The sequence below is a fragment of the Lepisma saccharinum genome, chromosome 7, assembly GCF_977018435.1.
Source record: "Lepisma saccharinum chromosome 7, izLepSacc3.1, whole genome shotgun sequence".
NCBI classification, from domain to species: domain Eukaryota; kingdom Metazoa; phylum Arthropoda; class Insecta; order Zygentoma; family Lepismatidae; genus Lepisma; species Lepisma saccharinum.
The window spans coordinates 16214302-16240048 of record NC_139235.1 but is presented as its reverse complement, the minus strand read 5'-3'; the positions used below and the strand labels follow the sequence as shown (position 1 = coordinate 16240048).

At 38.9% G+C, this 25747-nt stretch overlaps 1 protein-coding gene across 4 annotated transcripts in view; it reads right to left on the bottom strand.

Moving 5' to 3' along the window:
• Window positions 1–25747, bottom strand: part of LOC145989744 (cell adhesion molecule Dscam2-like) — a 363117-nt gene that overhangs the window by 274168 nt on the left and 63202 nt on the right. For all 4 annotated transcript variants that reach the window (XR_014441890.1, XM_083125027.1, XM_083125028.1 and 1 more), the window contains exon 3: window positions 16098–16244. Coding sequence is in view for 3 of the 4 variants with exons in the window: in XM_083125027.1 (XP_082981153.1) it covers window positions 16098–16244 (147 nt within the window). In the remaining variant the exon portion in view is untranslated. The remainder of the gene's footprint in view (window positions 1–16097; window positions 16245–25747) is intronic.

Sequence of the window (25747 nt, the reverse complement as noted above, 5' to 3'; positions counted from 1 at the left end):
TTCTTCTCTTTTTCTCTCCTTTACTCTACACTCCACTACCCTCTTATCGTCTACTCCTCTCCTCTCCAAACTCCTTTCCTCCTCTTCTATCACCTCGCTTTCCTTCCTCTCTTCTCTCCTCTTTGCTCCATTTTCCTCATCTCTCCTCGCATCTTTTTCCTTTCTCCTCATTACTTCTCCTATCCACTTCCTCTGTCCTCTATTTTCTTCCCTTCCTTACTTTCCCTCTTCTCCTTTTGCTTTCTCTTTTCTCCTCTCCTTTGTTCCCTTTCGTTTCCTCTCTCCACTTTTCCTTTGTGTAGACTCATCAACAATGAAATACTATAAAATCGATGTTGTTTCTTTCTGAGAGTATTGCAACAAATGTAATACTGATTTTGTTCTAGTTTTATGTAATAATATTTGGATATCTTTCTTTCGCGTATTTTATAAATACCTAATGTGCATGTGGCAACCCTGAAATTGAGCCTAACTCTACATGCAACCCACCAACGGCTTGTGTAAATTGGGTTGCCTAGTTTAAAATGTCGTTGTCCTAAAACTTTTGAGAGACATTGTACAAAGTGGGCACAAGTCGCTTTCCCCAAAACAAGTATTCTTCATTTATTGGGGAAAGCGACTTTGTGCCCACCCTGTATTGTACAATGCATTAAATGTGAGTCATTATTAACTTTAGGTAGGAGAGATCTTTTTTCATGTTCTTAGCATCAAATTAAAAAGACATTATTAAGTTATAATAAGAATGAGAGAAAAATTGCATTGAAAGTAAATCAATATTATGAACTAATGATGCAATACAGGAGAATACATTAAATTTTAATTCAATTACAAATAGACATTCCGTCATTTCCCCCGAGGCACATGCAGCGTCTAACAGTCACGAAAATTGATTGCTATGAGCTCTAACCCTGGCTCTCCTAAGAAAACGACATATGCATTTATTGCAATTACAATTCTGTCTAGTTCAAGACGGACCCTAAGAAGAATCTAGAAACCAACAATAAATGTGGGAGGTGCATGAATTTCAATTTGATCTAATTTATTTTGTGCGTGTTAAGTGGCGGCGATTAGGAAGGCAACGGGGCATTTGTCCCCACTTTCGGCCACATTTTGCCCCCCTTATTATGGCCTCTTAATGCGAAGTCTTGCCTTCGAAGAGAAAGCAAACTTTCCTTACTCCCCAGTTTTAACACGCAAACGCCGCCACTGTGCGTGCACTATACCCTGTCCCAGCTAACTCTGGAGAAAGGCCGCGCAGAGCTTCAGAGAAGGAGAGGAATTCGAGTGGGCGGAACGAAGTAGCACACTCCGCTGCGAAGGCTGGTAACTTAAAGTCGCTTTCCCCCCTTCCACGCAATACCGTTCCGTCTCACGTGTTCATTGGTGGAGATGTCTCCGGTCACTACTTGCGCAGAGACTTGTTTTCGTTCGCCTGCTCCAGAGATATATGGGACGGGGTATAGCGGGTAATTCTTACAGCAAATCTTGCACTCAAGGTTGCCAATTAAAACTTTCCGAAAATGTTGCCGTTCGGAGCAGATGGCTAATTATTTTAATAGGTGCAGTTTTCTCTCGAATAACTTACAGGATGACTTTTTAAAGGAAGTACAAATCGTTACACGTGGAAGTCTTCTAGCAAAGAATTTTCCTTGCAAATCGTTGCAAATTAGTGCAGAAAGTTCCCTATTGTGAAACGAAAAGCGACTTCCTTCTCCTCTCCTTGCGGACAACTTTCGCTTTCGGCTTCAGCATCGAGCGAGAACTTTGTCGCAAAACGCTGTCTCTTGGAACGGAAATCGTTATGCACGAGCACACTGCCCTATCAAACGGAAAACACCAGAAGGGACATTTAAGCGAGAGAGTTGCATTCTATCTATGTGTCTGTATTCGATAAGACAGTCTAGACATTTAGTTCTCCCATTCCACAGTATGTCCGACATGTCCACGTACCCCTGCTTGCATGTATCATGCTGCTACTGTGCTGAAAATTAGCCGGCATTCTCTAATTTTCAACTCAACTGAACTAACTCAACCTGTTGATTAGAAGCGGATTAAAAATTATAGTTACTCGAGTTTGGATTCCAATTAAAAATTAACCAGTAGACCTTCATAAAGCGAATTACACCAAAATTGAGCTTATTCATTTCTGCATTCTTCTATAATAGCAACCAATTTATTCTTAGAGTATGCCATCTATTTTTTATCGTCGTGAGAACAAAAAATGTTTTTTTTTAGTTTCGCAAATGATCGCTCTGTACGAAATTCTATAAATAACAAATGGATCGTCCGGTCGTGATGAAACTTTAATACTGTGCAGGCAGAAAGGGTTTAAACACAATGGTTAATTTTCAGATTTTTAAAATTGGTCAAGAAACTGGTTTTATCAATTTTGTGAAACAACTTTTCTTGCTATTGGGTAGTCTTACAAATACAATATTGGTGTTGATTTAAAGCTCCTTGCATGTTTTTCAAATCCATAACCATTGTCAATTCACATTGCGAAACCGATTTTATACTGCATATGTAGCCGTACAAGTTGCAGTTGACTTTTCGTCAAAAATGCTTGCAAAGGGAAAAGCACTTGTCGCCCATGATGACAAGACTGGTCGTCCGATGAAAATGTCGAGTGTGTCCGAGATGCGTTTACACGGAGCCATACTAAAACCGTGGATAACACTTTATAAGGAAGAAAAAGTTCGGCAAAATGTAACCTTTAACCAATATTGCTTTGTTTTACAGAAATAACGTTATTGAACCACATGAACGCCACTGAGAACCTTGGAATTCTGAAAACAGGGTAACTTTAAAGTTGAGGACGAAGAACATGAAATTTAAGCGTGATGATGGATCGGCGAGAGACTCTTAAAAGCAGGAAGTCCCACTGTAGCGCGTTCTTCCTTTCAACAAAAGAACTCCCCCTGCGATACAACCCGGACTCTCTCTAGCCCATCCACTGCAGCTCCAAGGGAGCGAATAACATTTCAGAGCGACTATCGGATCGCAGGAAATAGAGCGAGACGAAACCGAAACGAAGAAAAAATTGGCTCTTATTCCGTTTCGCGCCGTTCCTCTTCCCGTGAATTTCATTTCTGACGCTGCTTCTTCACCGGGAGCTACGCCGCCGGTGACGTCAACTTTTGTCCGAAATATCTGTTTTTGTTGCGCATCCTTTGCCAACGGAACACTTTGCATTTGTCCCGTCTTTCCGTCCGTCGCTTTGACATATCCTGTGGCCGAGGGACGCTAGCTGGGTACTCTTTCAGATATCTTAGAACCACGTGGGCTCGTGGTAGTGAACTCTTGTCGACATTCTGATGATCCACTCTCATAATAGCCCATATTGAAATGACGAGACTGATATGATACAACAAGTATACTTCCGATATTTCTTTAAATATCACAAGGTAGGTTAAAAAAACTCGAGGAATCACAACAGAGAAGAGGACAGTCTAGTGGACGGACGGTTTTCAAACGTGCGCTTTTCACAATGTGCGGTGATGTACAGTCGGAGAAAGAATTATCTGGGCCACGGTACCTAGAATTTCGTAACGTCTTAAAGCCTGTTGTTTATGCAACCCAAATAACAAATTATTCGCTTAAGTTTGTCTGGTGGATCTGAGTTCTCGGGAAGGATTGAGCATTGATAGCATGAGTCACATGACTCATGCCCCAGCAACAACAAACAACAGCTGGGTGCTACGTGGCCACAAGAAGAACATTTCAGCAACTGGTTTCTTAACAAGATCTACTCGTAAGAAAATATTTTTCGAGTGATACTAGTCATTGTCAAGAAGGTTCACTGAAATGATGGTTCTCATCACAGGCCACATGCCACACGCTAATGGTTTAAGTCCACTTTATGCACTGGACCTACAGATTAAAGTGGGATCCGAACCAAATGTTCCTCTATCTGGTATTGAATTCGGAAGCCTTTGATTACATGTCGAAGACGTTACCACTACGCCATCGGAGAGGCAATGGAACGCCTTGAGAAAGAGACGAGTGAAACCATATTTGACGTAAATTTTAAAAATAAGACAATATTTTGTGGCTACAGTTTCGAACCGTGGGAGAGGCATATATATTATTTTGTCCCATCGTCCATTTCACGAGTTTATAATTCTTCCTCACCGACACGATTAACGTCAGTGGGAGAAGAAAAGCGAAGTAAAATAACTGAAACAGAAATAAAAGGAAAAAGCGAAACAAATTTTATCCATAATATTCTGCAGTCACTTCAGTCGTGTTCAAGGAATCCTACCTTTAAAGAGAGCCGTGGTCTCTAACTTGTCTTTTCCCCTTCCTTTGTGCTCTCGATTCCCTCTGTCACGATTGGTCTAAAACTAATTAATGCGACGTTAATTAAACAATCCAAACAACGAAACAATGCACAATCAACTGCACAAAACAACATTCCATTTGTTTTCGAACCGGAAAACAATTGAGATGCTGTAAAATGAAGCAAGAAGCAGTAATAAACTGGGAATTTGGTACGGTATAGAATTAAATCGGTGAAGATGTTCCATTTGATTAGATTTTTGTTATTTAGTGTCGCTATTCTTTCACTTTTGGCAAATAGCGACGATGAAGATGAGTAATGAGTGATGATATGATGACATTGATTAACGGACACTCACCAAGAACACCCATGGCCAAGCCGAGATTCGAACCAGGGGCCCATGCTGTCGTAGCGCGCTGTGCTAACCACTCCGCCACGGTGGTTGGTTAAGAGTGGACATTATACCATATTTTGTGTGCGCAATTGGGATCAATCAATCGAATGACTAGGCATATTATATTATTAATATATTCATATCATAATATCACGTCATATTATTCGGCACGAAGTAACATCATAGACATTCAATCTTGCATTATTGCCTTTCAACTATTTCTTCGACTTCGGGTTAATAACATCAATAAGATAAATTATGAAACAAATGATAATGAATGTGGGATATTGACAGTTATTTCGAATTACCTGACACAAGCAACATTAAGCAGACTCGGTGGGCAAGCTCATTAAGTGGTCAACCTTCGATCTCGTCACCAAAGTTCCCGGGTTTGAGTACCGTCCTTGTCACAGGTGTTTGAGTATTTCGTCATTAATTTCATGTAATGGTCAGTCGTCCACGGCTGGGAAGAAAAGTGATGTTACGTAACAAAACTAATAAAAATAAACATGATCGAAGAGTACTTATTTAATATCTCACGAAATCTCTTATAAAACCGGGATATATGAAACATATGTATACTTTTTCGATTTCTATATGTAACTAGCCGAGACCGAGAACGGGAGAGCAATTTTCAATTCGAGAAACCGAGAGACGGAGACATTGTAAAGTCTTGTTTCTTTCTTGACATCTCCCTAATTGAGTTGTTGTTCTGTTCGTTATTGGCTTTGTATTGGCAATTATTGTCATTATTCCTCCCCTGGAGGTAAACCATAACGACGATTTATGATTAAATACATTAAAGCAGATAAAAGGGCAAGAACAAGAGAGTCATGCGTGCCCGGGACTTCAACCCAGAACCTTAAGTAACGAGATTTGAAATTCTGGAGAAGGCATCTGTGTTTTGCTTGGCTTTCTCTTTCCTCAACTTCTGTTATTTTATCATGCACGTATAATTAAAATGGATCTGAGAAAATACGTTGCGATCCATAATTGTGTTGGTTAGATGCTATAAATGTGAACTCCAACATGGAATAAATTATTCCTTTTGTATGTGGTTGAACATGAAATTTTCTTACACTGTGACAATTTCTTTTTTTTACTTTTTCTGCACAGATAAGCTAATCTGGACTGGACCTTCAGTTTAAAATGACATACGAACTACTACGTGCATCCACCGTGTATCGAACCTGGGATCCCTTGATTATAAGGTGACGACGTTATCATTACGTCATCGAGGAGGCCCCGTGAGAAAATATTATTTACTCGATCTATACAATAATTTATATAAACATTTACATTTTCGTTTTCTTATTTCTTTTTTGTTAACTACTCTTCTACGACCCTTTTTTTGTCTTGGAATTTTTTCTTGTTTCAGGAAAAAAAATAATACATGCAGGCTGTATACCCCCCCCCCATACAAATAGATAGAAAGCTCACTCTCGAGAACTAATTTATAAATAACTTAACCATTAGGAAACAATTCGAACGTTAACTGATATAACTGCAGATGAAACAATACTTCCAAACGCTAACGAAATATCTATTCTTGCATAAGCTTACAGACAACAGGTATCTGGTGAGTCATTCACTCTTGCTACGAGCGAAGGTCACGGAACCAAAGGGTGGCAAACAAGCGTCTGCTCTACGAAACTAGGGGTAGCAGACGAGGCGTGTTCCTGTTATCAATGACGTACGAAATAAGGAGGAACACAGCTTTCATATCAAACTAGACCCTTGTTTTGGTCCCGTCATTGCATGTAAACACTTTTTCGTCGTGGCCTTGAATCCCTACCTAAAGGCTTCTCTGCAAGAAAGAAATCTTACCATTGAGGGGAGGAAAAGTGTGTGTGTGTATCGAGGTCCTTCAACTTTCGTATTCTTCTTCATTTCAGAACGCGTGCTGTATCGTCGATTTAATCCAATCTAGCCGTTGTAGGTTCTGTTTCTGTTGGGTAATTTCACATTGTCTTCCTGCTTATGTTATTCGCGACGGAGCTTCTGGTTTCAATAATCTGGACGATAACGGGATTGTGTTGGTTGGTTGATTTGGTGTCTTAAGTCCACTTTATGCACAGTAAGACTAATCGGGAATGCACCTACAGTTTAAAGTGGTATCCGAACCACTATGTGCCTACACATTACTTTGTTGCTAGATATTTGCATGCTAAGATCTAGGAAATGCTACATTTTCAGTGTGTGGAATTGAGAGTTATTTCGGATACGAAGAATTGGAGAATGGAGTAGTGAGAAAAGTATCACCTCACATGTTTGAATTATAGCCCCCCCCCCCCCCCCACACACACACAGGACATCGGCCGTGGTTTTTATAACGAAATATAACATGAATGAATTGTGTCAAGAAAAACTGGAGCCTATTCACATCCCTACGGAACTTGGAAGAAGTCCACATAGAAATTAGAAAGTTCTGTTCCGACAAAATCGGGACGTTTAGTAAATGAAAGAGCAAAGTGCTACCTTGTGCTTTGCACCAAGCCATGAAGGCGTGTAGGGGGTGCGGAGTTAGGGTCCCACACTTTCTTGTTACGGCCGAAGGTGGGGATAATGTGATCAGCACCACACCCCTGGCCGCCTTTACCCCTTCCCCCCACAAGTTTCCTAGAGTTACCCACTTTATACGACGCTGGGTGGGCGCCGGAGCCACTTGAACAGGTGGACAAAATTCCAATTCTCCCCACTCGGAGATCGAACTCAGATCTCTCGCATGGTAATCAAACTCCCAAACGACCGAGCTACCGCGGCACATATAGTATAGTAGCCTTTGTAATTAAGGCAAGAATTATTTTAGCGTTTCGTTCAACGGTTTTAGGGGAATCATTTTCGGACATAGGCTATAACTCTTGTCGGTTCTGCGACCTGGCTTGAGAAAAGGCGATTTTATGACGAACAACATTCCACCTGATGTCACGTGACTTTCCTACATTTCCTGTGTCTGTTGGCTATTGCATAAAAGACGAGTTGGTCCTTGAGACAGACAGAATCACCCGATCACCTAAACGTGCAATGTGTGTTGCCTACCTTTCCGGCATTATTTACTGCCATTAAAGTCTTATGGGGAAGAACTTTTTTCCACCACTGTACAAACAGTCGTGTGAGAACGAGAATGATATAACTCCAATTTACCAAACTTACAAGAGAGAGTAAATTATGTATTCTTAGGAATATGCCTGACTCTTAAAAAGAATCAGCAAACTGGATGGCTTCACTCTTAAGGATTAGTCGTGGAGATATGTCGACATCACTCCAAAAAGAGCTCTTTATGGGTGAAACGTTAAAAAAGACAGGAAATTATGGCGTTACGTTCCTTTGGTTTTCATACGACGAAACATAAATCGTAGAAAGAAAACCATTTATCGTAAGACTTTAAGTTTTTTTTTCGAAGAAAGACACTGCTCTTTCCGGATCTAAAATGTTGCACCTTCGCTCCTAACAAAAGCTGTTAGAAGACGAAGAAGAAGAAATGAATGTTGAATTTCTGGAATATATTCATTTGGCGCGTTCCTATGTTACTGCTAAATCTAGTTTCATTGGTATAAAAATGCACCATGCACTCCGTGTACATTACAAGTTCCAATTTTCAACACCCTGTTTTCCATCGCAACACACGAACGATTCGAGTGAGAAATCAAACCATAAGAAATTAAGTGTTTCTTCATTACTAGAGGAAGTAACCAAGATGGTTTGCTCACGTGAAGGAAATACTGGAATGAACGTAACTAAAGCAGTATACGATGTAGAAATGCCGGGAACAAGACTAAGAGGAAGACTTAGAAAAGTGTGGGAGGGAAGATGAAGTAAAGAAAGCCGTCGAAGTAAGGGGTAGAGACTGAAAAGAAGTGCGAGATCTAGTTCACCGAAGGATAGAAGAGAACGGATTAAGTGAGTAAGTATGGAAAATGTGAAAGTCCTTGTCTTTCCGTCCGGAAAAAAATCGAACATTAATCATTTCGACAAACATCTGATTGATTTAGTTTACTTTATTTAGCTTTTCTGCCACTTTTGGCTAACCACGAAGATAAGGATGAAACTGATGAATGGACACACACACTGACGCCCATGCCTTGGCCGGTATTCGAATCCAGGACCACAGGCGATTTCGATAAACAGTTGTGATTGTTTTGTACATATGATCGATCATATTTCAAAAGCCGGTGCTTCTAAATTCAAATTGGTCTCGATAAACCTACAATGCTCATATTGCGTTGACATTCAAATATGCCATACCTGCATACGAATACACACGAAGGTAAAAAACGGAAATTGAATATCAAGAGCTGCTTTCAAGTTATGAGGATATCGGAGTCGCATACTACTAGTCTCTAACCGGAAGACCAGCATTTAAAGGATACATTTTGTGTAGAAACTCAAAGCCGTGTTATCAGAGTGGGAAAAGTATGTTATACAACTCTATAAACATTTGATTTATGATGACGTAAATTTTCATTCAAATCATTTTGTTAAAAATTTATCAGCAATATGCCATGGTCTGATTAGGCCGTTGAGCATATCCAAGTTCACAGTAAACACAGCTACTAATAATCGTAAGGACAGTTTATAATTAAATATTTTTTGGGTCCATGTCGAAATCTTACACCCTCGATTTCGCAGGGAATCTTTTTATGTATAAAAGAGTATGTCCTGCTAATTGTGAATAATAAAATTCTGGAGCGCGGAAATACGTATTTACGACTGTACAGCCGTTTCAAGTTGCGAGGTGATTGCTGTGTTGAAATTCCCCGCCGATTCCGGGCTCCGCCCCTGGGGTAATTAATCTACCGCCTTCTACCGATACCGCGGCCCCGCCTTTCTATATAGAATCCCTTTTGAAGATATGTTAGAAACTGGCCGGAGCCACCTGCCTCTAATACTATATTTCGCACCGACACATTTAGGTACCAAAGAAATAAGGCTAAAATTAAACCTCAAAAGGTAACTTACCTCTTTATCTCAAGTGCAGGCTGAATTGCGGGCCGAAGCTAATTTGAAAGTCCAAAAGAGAAGTCAGTTGTATGTCAAAAGTCTTTGTTGTCCTTTTCCACAGAATACTACCCTCCTCTGTCCGTACCATCATAGAAATAAGAAGTTGCAAATTATCCCATCCCACAAGTCATTTCTAGCCCGCAGTTGTGAAGAGAAATGTGCACGATGTTCCACAAGATAACGTATTTATACACGCTGAGGATACCGTTCAACAATATGTTGAATGATATTCCTCATAGCGTCTCGTCTCCGTTTTCCATGCCTGTCAAACCACATAAACTCATCCAGATACTCCTCCAAAAAATGTCGCAAATTATCCCATTGCACAAGCCAATCATAAGAAGAAAAAGAAATTGTTTAGACGTGCGCCTGTGGCATGAATCCAATATGGAATCCCTGAAAAGCCGCATAGACGCAACGTACGTAAGGAACTTTAATATAAAAAGAACGCAAGTTTCGTAGCCGTAGATGTAAAAAAACGCTATTTAGAAACACACTTTGTTACAAGAAACTTATTTATTTGACGAAAACATTTGAAAAGTTCGCGAAATCCAAGGTGTAAGATTTCGGCACCGAGCCTATTTTTTTATTCAAATTCAAATTCTTTATTTACGTGGGCGAGGTTCAGCCTGAGGCTGTTCTGCCACCTAACCCGTGTCATCGATTACATTTAAATTTACATTTCTTATGTTATTACAGTATTAATACAGTGTACAATAAACTGTATGATTTAGTTACAAAATCTATTGATAAAATAATTGTAATAAATGTATGAATAAAATGATACAAAAATTGTGAAAAGACAACTACATAAAAATAAAATAAAATGAATGAAAAATAAGTAAAAATAAAAACATGTAGACAAAATACATAACATAAACATACAAGTTACATCATAGTATTTGAACACAATCTCTGCTCTGCCAAAAGAAAATTCTTTACTTCATTTCGGAAAGATTCTATTTTAGATATGCTCGACATGGTCTTAGGTAGGGCACTCCATATTTTTGCAGCAAAATATGAAAACGACGACTGATATGCCTGTGTGTTGCAGAGTGGAAGGTTAAATTTGAAATTATTTCTTGTATGGTGGCTGTGAATACTGGTGCGAGGGATCAACATGTCTGCCAGCTACGACGGCTTGCCAGATGTAATAATTTTATGTATAAGGCAATATGTATGCAGTAACCGCCTACGGTACATATTGAGGATATTCTTATTATTTATGGAAGGTAAAATATGTTCACGTCTCGGGATGCAAAATATGAACCGCATGCACGCATTTTGGCATTTTTGAATCTTTGCTTGTAAAGTTTTATTTATTCTACCAGAGTACACTACGTCACAATAGTCGAGAAATGGATATATAAGTGTTTCAACTAATCGCTGCTTGATTTCTGAAGATAATAGTTTGTTAAATTTAAACAAGAATCTAAGTGTTCCAAATGATTTATTGATTTGGCGGCTAATATGCTCATTCCATGATAAAAGGGGGTCAAATATCAGGCCAAGACTTTTAACTACTTGAGCTCTAGGTATGATATCATCATACATTGTAATTGTTGTATTAATGTGCTCGACCGAACCAATAGCATTTCGAGTTCCAATAAATGTATAACATGACTTATTAGCATTAATTTTAAGGCCATTTGCATCACACCATGTTTTTATCGCACCCAAATCATTACTTATGAATTCAATACTTATGGCAATTTCTGTTGGATTGAATGATTTGGTTAGTTGAGTGTCATCAGCATATGAATGTACGTTACAGTATTTGACAACTGAGGGTAGGTCTGCAATATAAATCGTAAACAATAAGGGACCCAGTATAGATCCTTGTGGAACACCAGATGAAATATATAAATTATTAGATAATAAAGTAGGCGACAGTTTTACACGTTGGTTTCGGTTACTTAGATATGAAAAATACCAGTTAAGGGTAGATTGTGAAAAACTGTAATATTTCAGGTTACTGAGCAGTAATTTATGTTGTACCGTATCAAATGCTTTGGACAGGTCCAATAATATTAATGCAGTGAGGAATTTCTTATCCATAGCCTGGAGGATGTCATTTGTGACTTTCAGCAAAGCCGTAGCAGTGCTGTGTGCCGGCCGAAATCCTGACTGTGAGGGTGGAAGAATATTGTTTCGGGCAACGAAGCTAAATGTCTGTTTATAGATTATTTTTTCTAGTAGTTTTGAACACACAGGCAGAACACTAATAGGTCGAAGGTCGTTTACATTAGTTGGTCGGGTCGTCTTAGGGAGTGGTGTTATCAAAGCTTCTTTCCATTTCCTGGGAAATACGGATTTCTCGAGCGAAAAGTTAATAATATGTGTGATAATAGGCAAAATAAAAGGTAGCGATAACTTCAGCATTGTTGTTGATATTCCATCTGCACCAATAGCAGTAGACTTGATTTCGTACAAACATTTTCTTACAGTATAGCCATCCACTTTTTTAAAAGCAAATTCGGGAAACATATTATTAAACTTTTGGTTACTAAATTTTAAACATTCTTGAGATATCAGACGTTGGTCGATATTTAGACTATCAATTGAATTAATAAAGTGTTCATTTATCTCGTTCGCATTGTCAAACGTGGAGGGGAGATCATTTTTATTTGAGCCAATGCCTACAGATTTCAGCTGCTTCCATAAATGCTTTGGTTGTCTTGGTGTTTTATTGATGTTATGCTCAAAATAACACTTTTTTTCTTGCCGAATAACGGATGTCGTGAAATTTCTCAATTCTTTGTATTCTTTCCATGCAGATTCAGTTCCGATTCGCTTGAATTTACGAAACGCATTGTCCCTTAGTTTCATCAACAGCTTCACATTCGATGTAATCCACGGCATACGTTTGTTACGAACTCGTGTTTTACGAACTGGCGCGTGCTTGTCAAAGAGATCAAGTAAGTTGACATTGAAATACTCTACTTTCATATCCAAGTTATCGGTGTTATATATTTTTCCCCAGTTAATTTTTTCTGCATCCTTCACGAATTTATCATAATCAATATCACCGTATTTTCTGTGGTATATAATTCTGTTCACGCTTTCTGGTTTGGTATACGCAAGTACAACGTGGGTCATTCTATGATCGCTATTGCTGACTGGCTCACCGACACCATGTTGGATTATATTTTGCGTGTTGCTGACAAACGTCAGATCAATTAATGACTTAGTCGTGGAGGTTATTCTGGTCGGTTTATTGATTATTTGCGTTAATTGAAATTGATTAAACAAATTTTGAATAGTGATTATTAGACAACAATGAAGTTTAAAACTGGATACTTGTGAGCATATTCTGAAAGTAACCTTTCACGTCAGGAGATAGAAAGCATTTCCGTGAGAGGATACATAAAATGGAAAGAATGAACTGAAATATTCTAAGAACCACAGGATCACAAACAATTCCAATTTTGGCAAAGAAAACCTGATTCGCACGCTTTGAAGTAGTGTCAAATCTATGCTGGGCAATAAAAACACGTCCGAACCGATTGGCTGTCTCTCGCCAACTGAGTAGTTCCAGAACAGTGGCGCTTTTCTCACAGCGCCATTCAAGGTCACGCCCCTCTCTAACAACTGACGGACATTCGCGCGCATACACAAATTTGAATCCTGATAATATGAAAACGAACGAACTTCGTGCTGTTTCGAGATTCAGTTCTGACAATTTTAAAACATTCCAACCAGTCAAAACATTATCTTCGGAACTAATATAATGGCCATGTTCTTTACTGCAAATTTACCTCACGAACCCTCACCATCCCTTAAAAAAGGGGAGGATTCTGAAATGAATAACGAATATAAATTCGAGATGTTAGGGAACTGCGACGTTGGGGCAGTCTGTGCGTGCACAGAAACTTTTCAGCCGCTTCATTGTAGAGACGGAGGCCAGGGGGCAATTCTCTTGGTTTTAGAGCTCCCATTTGGAATATAACTTACAGCATTACTTTGATACCATGCTTTGTTTACGAAATATGGCTCCTGAACTTTCAGCATAGAATACCTCTGGGGACCGGAAACATTCGTGTTTACGAGTTCTTTTCCCTTCCTTGGAGAAGCACTGTGTAAGAGAAATGGAGTAATGTTTGCTGTATAATCTTGTTATCGTGGTATAACGTGTATGCATAGTGTTTATATGGAATTATTGGGACTTGGAATAAAATTATCAAGATTCGCACCCTTCACTTGCAGACAGCTTTGTAAGATATAAAGTCGCTTTGTCTGGGTGTGTAAGGGGTGATTAACCTCTCTTCCACGTATACTCTGTCCCAGCTAACTGTAGAGCAGGGAAACGAAATTAAGTCTCTGCGCAAGTACTGACGGGATACGGCTCCACCAATGAGCACGTGAGAGGAACGCAATTGCATGGGGTCGGCGGAAGCGACTAACTTCCCAGCAGCGTGTAATCCTTCGCTCTGGCCACTCAATTTCCCTCGCTTCTCTGACGCTATGCGGGGCCTTGCTCCACAGTTAGCTGGGACAGGGTGTAGTTTTCGTGGTGTACTGTGTCTTGTCCATACGTGTGCTGAGTGAAACGGATGGGCCAATTAAGTTTTTTTTTCCTCCCATGTCATTTTATTTGAAATGTCTAGCATATGAGTGGTGACATTCAATGCAGCTTGGCCTGACTCCTTCATATAGAGGAAAAGGTCTAAATATGGGCCCCCCTTTTTATGTTGTCGTTTTTGGAGGGACAAAATATATCAAACACCTGCCTTTAAAATGCAAATCTATGAAATATATACTTAAATGTAATAGCATTCCAAAGTATAGAAGGTCTCCATTTTGTTAAAGAAAAAGCAATTTCAAAAACATGGTAAAATGATGTACTTCAAAATTGTGGTCTAAATCTGGGCTACTAGTGGCAATATCACAAAAAGCAATTGAAATAAAAAAACAGTCTATCGCAAAAACATTATAAAAAAGGTAAAAAGGTAAAGTGCTCCCCTGTGCTTAGGGGGGGGGGGGTGTGTGGGTAACGTCCCACACTTTCTTGATCCGGTCATGAGTGGGGTGATGTGATCAGCATCACGCCCCTGACCGCCTTTACCCTCCAGTGTTTCCCCCAGGTACCCATGTCATTCGACGCTGGGTGGGCGCCGGGGCCGCTTCCAAACGTTAGAAAAGTTCCCGGATGTGAACCGGCCTGCGATCGAACCCGGGACCTTGAGCATGGTAGTCAGACGCGTTACCGACTGAGCCACCGCCTGTTGTTTTCAAAATCATGCGGAATGGGAAAAATCTAAATTAAGAAAAACGTCCAAATATTTGTTCAAAATGTGATCTCAACATTAGACCTCATGTCATAGCCCATATTTAGACCATCACGCTATTTTTCTTCTTCAAATTTATTTTCGCTCTCCGTGGTACATATTTCACAAACAAATCATGGCATTATAAAAGCCCACATTTGTTTTATGTACCGCTAATATCATAACCTATACAAAGAAGATGAGAATTCAGAAAACGCCAAGTTAAAAACATACCTGCATAAAGTTTTGGGAGGTCGCAATTCTATAACAGCGTCCAAGGCCGAAACTAACAACCACTTTCTCTTGCGAATTGGCGCCGCAACCTTTGTCCTTGGCAGATAACCAGTTCCCATAGCCTCTGCCAGGCTGCAGCACCCGACAGCAGCGCTGATAACCCCAAAACCCATATTTAAACCTTCGCTCATATTTAGACGTTCTCCTCTAATAGCCAGCCCCACATCGCGCCACGACACCAGGGGTCCCGGGTTCGAATCCCGGACTTGGAATGGATGTTTGTGAGTTTCCATTCATCAATTTCATATCATCACTCATCCTCATCTTCGCAAATTAGCCAAGAAGTGGCACAAAAGGCAATAAAAAATAGAGCAAATCAAACAATCCATTTTTCATAATGTACAATGCAATCATTTGCAATAAAATAATTCTGCCTTTTAAGATTATCTTCATTTTAACACAAAAAACACCTCCACTAGTCTCTTGATACACTTCGGTAGGCTACATCTAGAAAATTGAGACGTACCTCGAAAACCTGAAGTGGAGGTGATTCGACCAACTGAATCCGGATAATATGAAAAGGAACGAACTTCGTGCTGTTTCGAGATTCAGTTCTGACAATTTTTAAACATTCCAAGTAGTCAAAACATTATCTTCGGAACAAATATAAAGGCCATGTTCTTCACTGCAAATTTACCAAATGAACCCCCAAAACGGGGTCTCACTAAAAATTTAATTATCAACTTTTGCATGCACTGACTTTCAACATGTGCGTTTTTTATTACCTGTTTCGGGAATGTTAAGAGTTGCGACTTTACAGACATCCAATCTGCAAAGCTAATTTTCAAAAATTAGGCTCTCTGCCCACATCATTGTCCAACAGTGGGTCTTTTGAAGTTCGGGTGGTGAGATTGTCACTTACCGTTGACGAAAATGCTCGCTGAGCTGCTGACCACCACTTGTCGCGTGAGGCGGTGGATGGTCCTGCATCTGTAGGAAGGGAAGCTGTCGTTTGGCTCCACGTTCTGGACCAGGAGGTCTCCCGTTGGGAGAAGGTGGAACTTCCCGTCTGAAAAGAGGAAAATACTGCAAATAAGAATCAATACATTGAATTGAATATTCGTGGTGCTCATTTCGTTTGATTAAATCAGTTTTTTTTTTTAAAAAAAACTTTAAATAAATGATTTATAGAATAATGTCTTTGTAGATATCAGAATTACTTCTGGTCAAAGTACATTAATCTCGTAATCATTTAATGGTGTATATTAGGCTCTAAGATAAGGAAATAAAATGTATGTAGAGATGATGTGAAGTTCATAAATTTCACACACATTTCTCTTGATTTAAAATTCAATAATTTTTATACGCAAAAACAGCAAACATTTTGTGTAGAAAAATATACAAAATAATAATCATGTTAAACCATCAATAGTGCCATTATCATTAAACTGTAAATAAGCATGGTAGCTGATATTTTTCAAACTATCATCAAAAGAATCTACAGAATTCAGCTACAAATACTATAAAATATTTAAGTTATAATTGTAGAGTACATCCAGTATGTTTTATTTTCACTGGAAGAAAAGTTACTGAAATTATTATAGTTGCATTAGCACATTCAACAAACATTTCCACAATAGGTACAGTATCAGAAACAGAAAAATGTATATTTACGTTTATTTTTTATTTGCTTTAATCAAACTGTTCAAATATTTTACAGGGCCGTTTACTAGAAAAAACGTTTCTATAAAAATCATATATCTATATGTATGGTGCCAAAAACCATAGAAGCAATGTTAAGAGTGTTTTTTAAAAAAAGATAAAAAATCTATAAAAATGATTTTTTAAAAATAAAATCATGATTTTATCCACCCTGGTTAGTAGTGACCATAAGTGACTATAAGGAAGAATGACATGAAACAATGGAAACAAACGAATCATCCGTGCCTTAAGCTTTATAGGAATTTACAACCACCTTTAGTAGAGAAAGATTATAACTTTCTGTCTGTGCATTCCCTCTCTGCCTCTCTCTCTCAATGTGTGCCTAATATGTCTCTCTCTGTGTAGCTCATTCTGTCTCGTTATCTTTGTGTCTGTACCTAATAGAGAAAGATGCGTCTCTCCGTATATCCCTTGCCCCTCTGTGTTCTTCTCTCCCTCTTTGAGTTTCATTCTCTCTCTCTCTTATTCTCTGTCTCTTTCTCTCTCTTATTCTCTTTGTCTCTTTCTCTCTCTCTGCCTCTTTCTCTTCCTCTCCCCCTTTTCCTCTTTCTCCTCTCTCTACCTCTCATTCTCTTCTTCTCTCTCCCTCTCTATCTCTCTTTCTCTTCTTCTCTCTCCCTTTGCTTCTTTCTTTCTAATTTTCTTCTCTCTCCCTTTGCTTCTTCCTCTCATTTTCTTCTCTCTCCCTTTGCTTCTTTTTCTCTCTCCCTTTTACCTCCTTCTCTCTATCTCTTTATCTCGATTTCATTCTATCTCTTTGTCTTTGTCTCTTCCTCTCTCTCATTCTATGTGTATGTGCCTAATAGAGAAGTATGAGTCTCTCCATCTGTGCCTCTGTCCCTTTCTACCTGTGCCTGTCTCTTATTCTCTGTATGTGTGCCTAATAGAGAATGATTTATTTATACAAGGGTTGGATAAAAAGTAATGACAACACTAGTATAATTGGTACTTGACTGTATTGGCAGAGGAGCACGTGGTACATTCCTTCAAAGTAATCCCCCCCCATCTCTACGACCTTCTGTCACACGTATGGAAGGCGTCGTACACCGTCAGCGCGTCCATCTCTGTCGATGCCCCGCAGTGACCGCCCTATAGCACGTATGGTGGATGGCTTCGCGCGTGTCGTAGTGCTTCCCGCCCAGTGGTTCCTTCATTTTGACAAAACGGTCGTAATCACACGGTCTCATACCGGTGAATACGGCGGATGTTCCAGTACCTCCCACTACCAATTATGCAGGAGCGCCGTCACATTGTTCGCAGTGTGACACCTTGCATTGTCAAGCAGGATGATGGGACACCGTGCCGTCGCTTCCTTCTTAATGCGAGACGAAGGTGGTGTTGCAAGAAGGTGCAGAAGTAGGCTGCGTTGACCGTCTGCCTGAGAGACGTTGTTCTTCTTGCCTAAACATATTGTTAGGGCGCTTGCACTCTCGTCCTCTGCTTCAGAGCACTGCTGTTTTTGACTGAAAAACATACAATCGCTCCCACTCACTATAACTTCCTCGTCTGACATTCCTTTATCAGCCACGAAACGCTTGTGGCGCTGTGACTCACCCCTTTCACGGGACAGCAGTGTTGCCATTACTTTTAATCCAACCCTTGTATTTCTATCTCTCTGTTTTTGTGTCTCCCGCTGTCCCTACGTCTCTCTCTCTCTCTCTCTCTCTCTCTCTCTCTAAATCTGTGTGTGTGGGTGCACCTAATACAAAACAAAGATCCTCCTCCCACAATCTCTCTCTATGCTTGTGTTTGTGTGTGTTCCTCTCACCTGTACCTACACTCGACCAGATCAACCGAAAAGCGACCAACATTGCTATTTAACATTCAGGTACAAATTGGTGAGGTCCAGTTGGTGAGGCGTCTGACTGTAACGCACAAGGCACAGTTCGACGATTTGTCGCCGCATCCCAGGGTTTGGTAAAACATAAAGAGGAGCATCTCACTACCACTGAAGGACCATCTAGATCAGGGGTTTCCAACTGGCGGCCCGCGATACCTTTTTTTTGCGGCCCGCAAAGCTAGTTTGCAAAATACATTAATTTTATGTATTTATTAAAATACGTTCTATTTTCACTGAAGGAACGGAAGCTCTGTGAAGAAAGACAATGTCACAGGTAGAATTTCATTTTGCAGTCAATAATAATCATCAGAAGAATCTAAAGTGACGTAACTTTCTCTTCACACCATGCATTCCAACCCTTCACTATTGGGAATGAACTCGCCCCCTTCCGCGAAGGCTTCACCTCTGGCTTCACTCTTTGTCTTTAGAAACAAACTGCAGGCACGAAGTACCAAGAGATTTCCAGTGTTCCAACTCTGATTGTACTGTGACTGATTGTTAAAGTTTGTGCAAATATCGAAATGAGCCATATGAAATTAGCACTATCCAGCTATTTAGCAATTCTCTTGGCGTTAACATCGAAGAAGAAGAAGAAGCTGATCTCCAACTTGAATTGTGTGATTTGCAAGGCGATGTGTTACTTCAAAGTAGACAAGAAAAGGGGCCAGAGGTTTTCAAATACCTTTCAAAGGAACGCTTTCCAAACCTTCGTAGTTCTGGGCAAAGAATAACATCGATGTTCCGCAGCACATACACGTGTGAAAGTGTTTTTTCTTCAATGAAGTTCACCAAGAACCGCTACAGAAGCCGACTGGCAGATTCTTCACTGCTTCACCTTCTGAGACTTTCAAATACAGAAATTGAAGTGGACATTCCAACTTTAATAAAAGAAGCAGATCTGCCTCAATTTTCATATTGAACACTTACTATGAAGGATTCTTATTTGTATGATGTGTTTTTCATTTCTTTCAATTCATCCATAAGTATTGGGTTTTTGTGAAATAAATTGTAATTATACAATTTTGATTTGTGAATCCATTGTTTTTATTGCCTCATTTAAGGAAATTAGGTCATACGAAAGGACTACATTTTCAGTTCAGTACTTACAATTTTTGTAATTCTTAATCCCCCTCCCCCAATATATATATATATGGATATAATTTTGGCCCTCGGACCTTTTGAAGTTGGAAACCACTGATCTAGACTTTACAGCCAAAAGCAATTTGCGAATCTGATAACAGAAAGAGAACAGAGATCTCAATCAACTTTTTTAGGAGATTCTCTAAAAGCTGTTATCATTATAATTTAGCTATTGTTCAGAAATAAGATAGTATAGTTCTATCAAAATTGAGAAAGTGGAGATGGCAGCACTGTCAAGTCACCTCAACGCTTGGAAATAGTGAAGCGCTTGGACACAGATGGCAGCAGTGGGTGAGGATGCATAGAGGAATCACAAATTGATATATCTTCTTTTCCTACATCATTTGCTACAATTAATTCTGATTCTCCGATAAAATTAATGCAATTTAGAAATGTTCCAAGAATGGTGGAAGGCTAATGACTGGAGTGGTTAGAGACAAAATAACTCGATAGGTTTACATGTCGGAATGGAAGGGGGCGAGAGAGATAGTCATAATTAGTTTCAAAAGTCTTCCACTTTGAGGAATGAAACCACGTCTCTCCAAATTAATTGGATCGCAAGGAAAAATGTTTTCTGTCAATTTAGTGCGATTTTGCAAATAGTGTAGATGTGGTAAAACGGGAAATTAACTCAATTTTCTAAATGCTCAATCAACTAATTTACTCTGTCATGTAATGCAGTAGTTTCTATTTGCATTTCTATAGGAGAAACAGAAATAAAGATGCAAAACAGAGAGAGGAATGGAACAAGAGAAATAAAGAAGTAAAAGACAGAGTGAAACAGAAATAAAGATGCAAAACAGAGAGACAAAGGGAACAAGAGAAATAAAGAAGTAAAAAACAGAGTGAAACAGAAATAAAGATACAAAACAGAGAGACAAAGGGAACAAGAGAAATAAAGAAGTAAAAAACAGAGTGAAACAGAAATAAAGATGCAAAACAGAGAGAGAAAGCCAACAAGAGAAATAAAGAAGTAAAAAACAGAGTGAGACAGGAATAAAGATGGAAAACAGAGAGACAAAGGGAACAAGAGATATAAAGAAGTAAAAAACAGAGTGAAACAGAAATAAAGATGCAAAATAGAGAGAGAAAGCGAACAAGAGAAATAAAGAAGTAAAAAACAGAGTGAAATAGAAATAAAGTTGCAAGACAGAGAGAGAAAGCGAACAAGAGAAATAAAGAAGTAAAAAACAGAGTGAAACAGAAATAAAGATGCAAAACAGAGAGACAAAGGGAACAAGAGAAATAGAGAAGTAAGAAACAGAGTAAAACAGAAATAAAGATGCAAAACAGAGAGAGAAAGAGAACAAGATAAATAAAGAAGTAAGAAACAACAGAAATAATGAAAAGAGACGCACAGATAGATTGAGAGAGATTGGTTGGTTGATTTAGTGTTTTAGGTCCACCTTATGCACAGTGAGCTAATCGGGACTGGACCTACAGTTTAAAGTGGAATCCGAACCACTATGTACCTCCACCGGGTATCGAACCCGTGACCCCTTGATTACAAGTAACGCTACCACTGCGCCATCGGGAAGGCCAGATTGAGAAACAGAAAGGAAAAAAACACAAATAAAGAAGTGAGAACAGAGAATGAGACAAATAAAGAAACGAGACAGACAGGGAGAAAGAGAAAAGAACACAAAGAGGTGAAAATAATGGATGAAAAGGAAGTAAAGAAACAAGACAAAGCGAAAGGAGAATGAAGATAAATAAAGTAGTGCGAATAAAGAGAGAGAGAGGAGAATAAAGAAGGAAATGAGACAGTTTCTGGCTTCAGATAAATTGAATATACTGATTACTAGGGCTAGGATTTTGATGAAATTGCATCTTTTTTTCTGGTGAATAAGAAACCCAAATCTTTTAATATTTATATGTTTCATGTCGTGCTGAAACTTTTAAGCACTATTTGTTGGGCCATTTTTTTGCATTGTTTTGCCATTATGGGTTGTATAAGTCATTTTTTGGCATTTTAAGTCATTTGGTCTTTTTTTTATTTTCTTAGTTTTCCAGAGCACTTGTACGTTGCGAGTGCATGGGCAGCATTAACGTGAATGGATTAAGATGAATAAATATCCTATTTTTTCATATCTTCCCTAGACAATTTAAAATATATGAAACCGCAGCTACCTTCCATCCGTCTCAGAAGAAAATAAACAACACGAATATAACGATTTCCTTACAATGAAATTCAATTGTTAGAAGTTCAAAACAGCTCGCAATTTTGCCCCAGGAGAAGAAAGTCGTTGCCCTGCCTAATCTTATCTTCTAATCTGCTCAGACCAATTGTTGTGTTCCTTGAAAGTGAATGGATGGAACGTGTGATCTGGCCATTGTCGAAGTTCCTGTTTATTGCGAGAATTTACTTTGGTGCAGTGTTCAGTAGAGCAGGTTTTCGAAGCATTGGACAAGATGCCAAAAACCAAGCAAAGTACACAGTACAAATTAAAACAGTTTGTGTCCCAGTATGGTGAAAATACGTTCAGTACGGGCGGATCAGTATTATTCTGTCAGCTTTGTGGTGTAAGAGTTGCTGCGGAAAAGAAATTCACGGTGGAGCAACATGTCAACCGCGAGAAACACAAAGCAGCTCTGAAGCAAATTCAAGATCAGAAGAGGACGGTGCAATTGTTAATGGGCGAGTGTTCCTCCAAATCCTCTATTATTTTTGAAGAACTGTGCGACGCTTTTATTTCTGCTGACATTCCTCTAAGTAAACTAAATAATCCTAAACTTCGAGCATTTTTGGAAAAACATACTGGGAAATCGATACCAGATTCTTCCCCGCTAAGGTAAAATTATGTCAAAAAATGCTACAACCAAACAATGGATCAAATTCGGCAGAAAATTCATGGTAAAAAAATATGGGTGTCAATTGACGAAAGTACCGACTCACTCGGACGGTACATTGCAAATGTAGTGATTGGTACGATGCAGGAATCCGAGTCTACTCAAGTGTTTCTAATAAATTGTGAATGTCTAGAAAAAGTGAATTATTCAACAATCAGCAAAGTTTTCAATAACGCGATGCAGTTATTGTGGCCCGACGGCATTCAATATGACAAGGTGTTGCTTTTCGTAACAGATGCGGCACCGTACATGGTTAAAGCAGGGAATTCTCTGAAAGGTCTGTACTCGAAAATGGTACATGTAACATGTCTTGCACATGCGTGTCACCGTATTGCTGAAGAACTGCGAAGTCACTTTCCTGATGTAGACCAACAGATTGCAAACATTAAGAATTTCCTCAAGTCCCCATCACGAGTGTTAGCTTTTAGGTCTCATGCACCTGATGTGCCTTTGCCACCAGCTCCTATTCTTACTAGATGGGGTACATGGTTAGAGGCTTGTGGTTACTATTGTGAAAATTATAAAGTTGTGAAAGAAGTTGTAACCTCGTTCGACAGCAGTGAAGCATTGTGTATAAGACAAGCACAGGAACTCTTGGCTGATCCCGAAATGGAGGGAAAATTATGCTATATAAAGTCCAACTTGGGCTTCCTACCTTCTGCCATAACTTCACTCGAGACATCTGGAGCTACATTGGTTGATCAAGTTAATGTCCTTAACAAAGTTCAGGATAATTTGGAAGCAGTTCCAGGTACTGTTGGAATACAAGTGAGAGAAAAGATGCAGAAAGTGCTAGGGAAAAATGCAGGATACACATAATATGTTCTATTCGTGACGTATTGTGTGGGAAAACGTTTTCATTGCCAGACTCTGAAACCGAATTAGAACCAAGTGACATTGTATGTTTTAAATATGCCCCTATTACCTCTGTTGATGTTGAAAGGAGCTTTTCTATGTATAAAAGTGTGCTAGCTGACAATCCTTATTCATTTCTTTTTAAAAATTTACAGAAAATATTCGTTACACACTGCAACTCAAAACTGAACAGAAACCTCTCATAATTTGTCAAAAGTTGCATACTAGAGTTGCTGTAATTTGAAGTGCAAATAAAATTTTACTTTGGAATTTTTAACGGTTTTTAGGTAATTTTTAAAGTCATTTTTTGGCAATTTTTAGGTCATAAATGCATCTTTTTAAGGGCATTTTTTACGAATTTTTAGGTCATCAAAATCCTAGCCCTACTGATTACTTATATTACACATAACATGAAATATCAACTATTGACCGATGTTTACAATGAGGATTATGAAAATTTTTGTCTCAATAAACACAAAATCAAATACAAATAATACCCTCTAAAATGTAATATTATGAAATTTAGTAAATCATTTGTGTGTTTCATGTCGGCCGCAGAATAATCGCAAACGTACATTACTTGCCGACTGTTGTGTGATAAGTGTCGCCCAACTTCTTGATGGCGTCAGTAACTTCGCATGTCAAAGGCATCTTTACTTAGAGATTGTTCTTGTTCAGATGTCACTCTCTGCATATTGCAACACTGCCGTTTTACCGTTGCACATTCTAGTAATACATTAACTTTGCCGCTAGTACCTTACTGCATACAACAAAGAAAGTGTCACCTTGGAGACCGGCCGAGATTGTTTTGCATGTTGATGTTTGCGGTTGCTAAGATTGATTGAGTTGGTGTTTTAAGTCCACTTTATGCACAGTAAGGCTAATCGGGACTGGACCTACAGTTTAAAGAGGGATCCGAACCACTTGTGCCTCCACCGTGTATCGAACCCGGAACCCCTTGATTACAAGGCGACGACACAACCACTGCGCCATCGGGGAGGACGCGGTTCCTAAGAAAAGGACTTGATAGTATTTTCACAAAACTGAAAAGGTTGGTTAATTAATACTATTGTATTATTTGTTCTTGGGTCCTTGTAATATCTGTTATATACGTACGTTATTGTGGCAAAATTTCTTAGAAGATTCAGGTTGGGTTCAGGACATTAGTCCGACGGCCCAAACCTAGTTGCCGTTTACTTATGAGACCATCTGAAGCAAGTAAGGTCCTATTTTTTTTATATAAATTGAATGTATTATTTCCTGAATACAAGTTAGACGTAATAAAGGAAGAAATAAGATTCTTGCTTATAAAGTGCTGAGAGGTCAGATGTTAGAAGCTAATCAATATTTTAAAAATCTCTGTAAACAGATCACAGAGTATGTGCCAAAGTTTGTTTTCGAGTTCATCTGATCGTGAATGAACCTAGAATTTATAGTGAGATCCAAATTACTATGTGCCTCCTCCGGGGATCGAACATGGCACCACTTGATTACTATGCGGCTGCGTCATCACTACGCCATAACAGGTGCCTGTCAAAATAAGAATAAAATAATATTTATAATTTCAATTTCGTATGTACACACATAACTCAAAACGTGTATAGCACATCAACGTGCATAAACTGTAAATTATGCACTGCTTAGTGTGTCGAAATACACATACAAGTGCATGAAAGAGCACTTTTATCAGCTGATGTTCCGTGTGATGAATTAAAAATGCATAAGTTGGGAAGGTCAGACAAGTTCGTTTCGAAGGTAACAAATTAACACATTCAGCTGTGTCAATATATGCATCAAAAGTGAAATTTTGTTCTCTTTGAAATTATCTTGTCAGATCTTCAAATTGATGCATTCTTAGTGAAATTACACGGAACATCCATCAGCTGATAAAAGTGTCCAGTTCTGAGTGTATTTTGATGCACCAAAAAGTGCATCATTTGAAGTTTATGCACGTTAATCTGTTGTTGGCGTCAACATATATGTGTCAATTGACACGTTTTTGGTTCTGTGTAAATTTAATGTTTAAACGTTTGAATTGAAAAAAAAACAACTCATACTAGAACTGTCCTTTGTGCAAAATACGAGTTTTTCTCATTTGTGAACACGCGATGGAAATTTCAGTCCTCATTGGCAAAAAACCTGTTTGAAAGTTCAAAGCAATACTT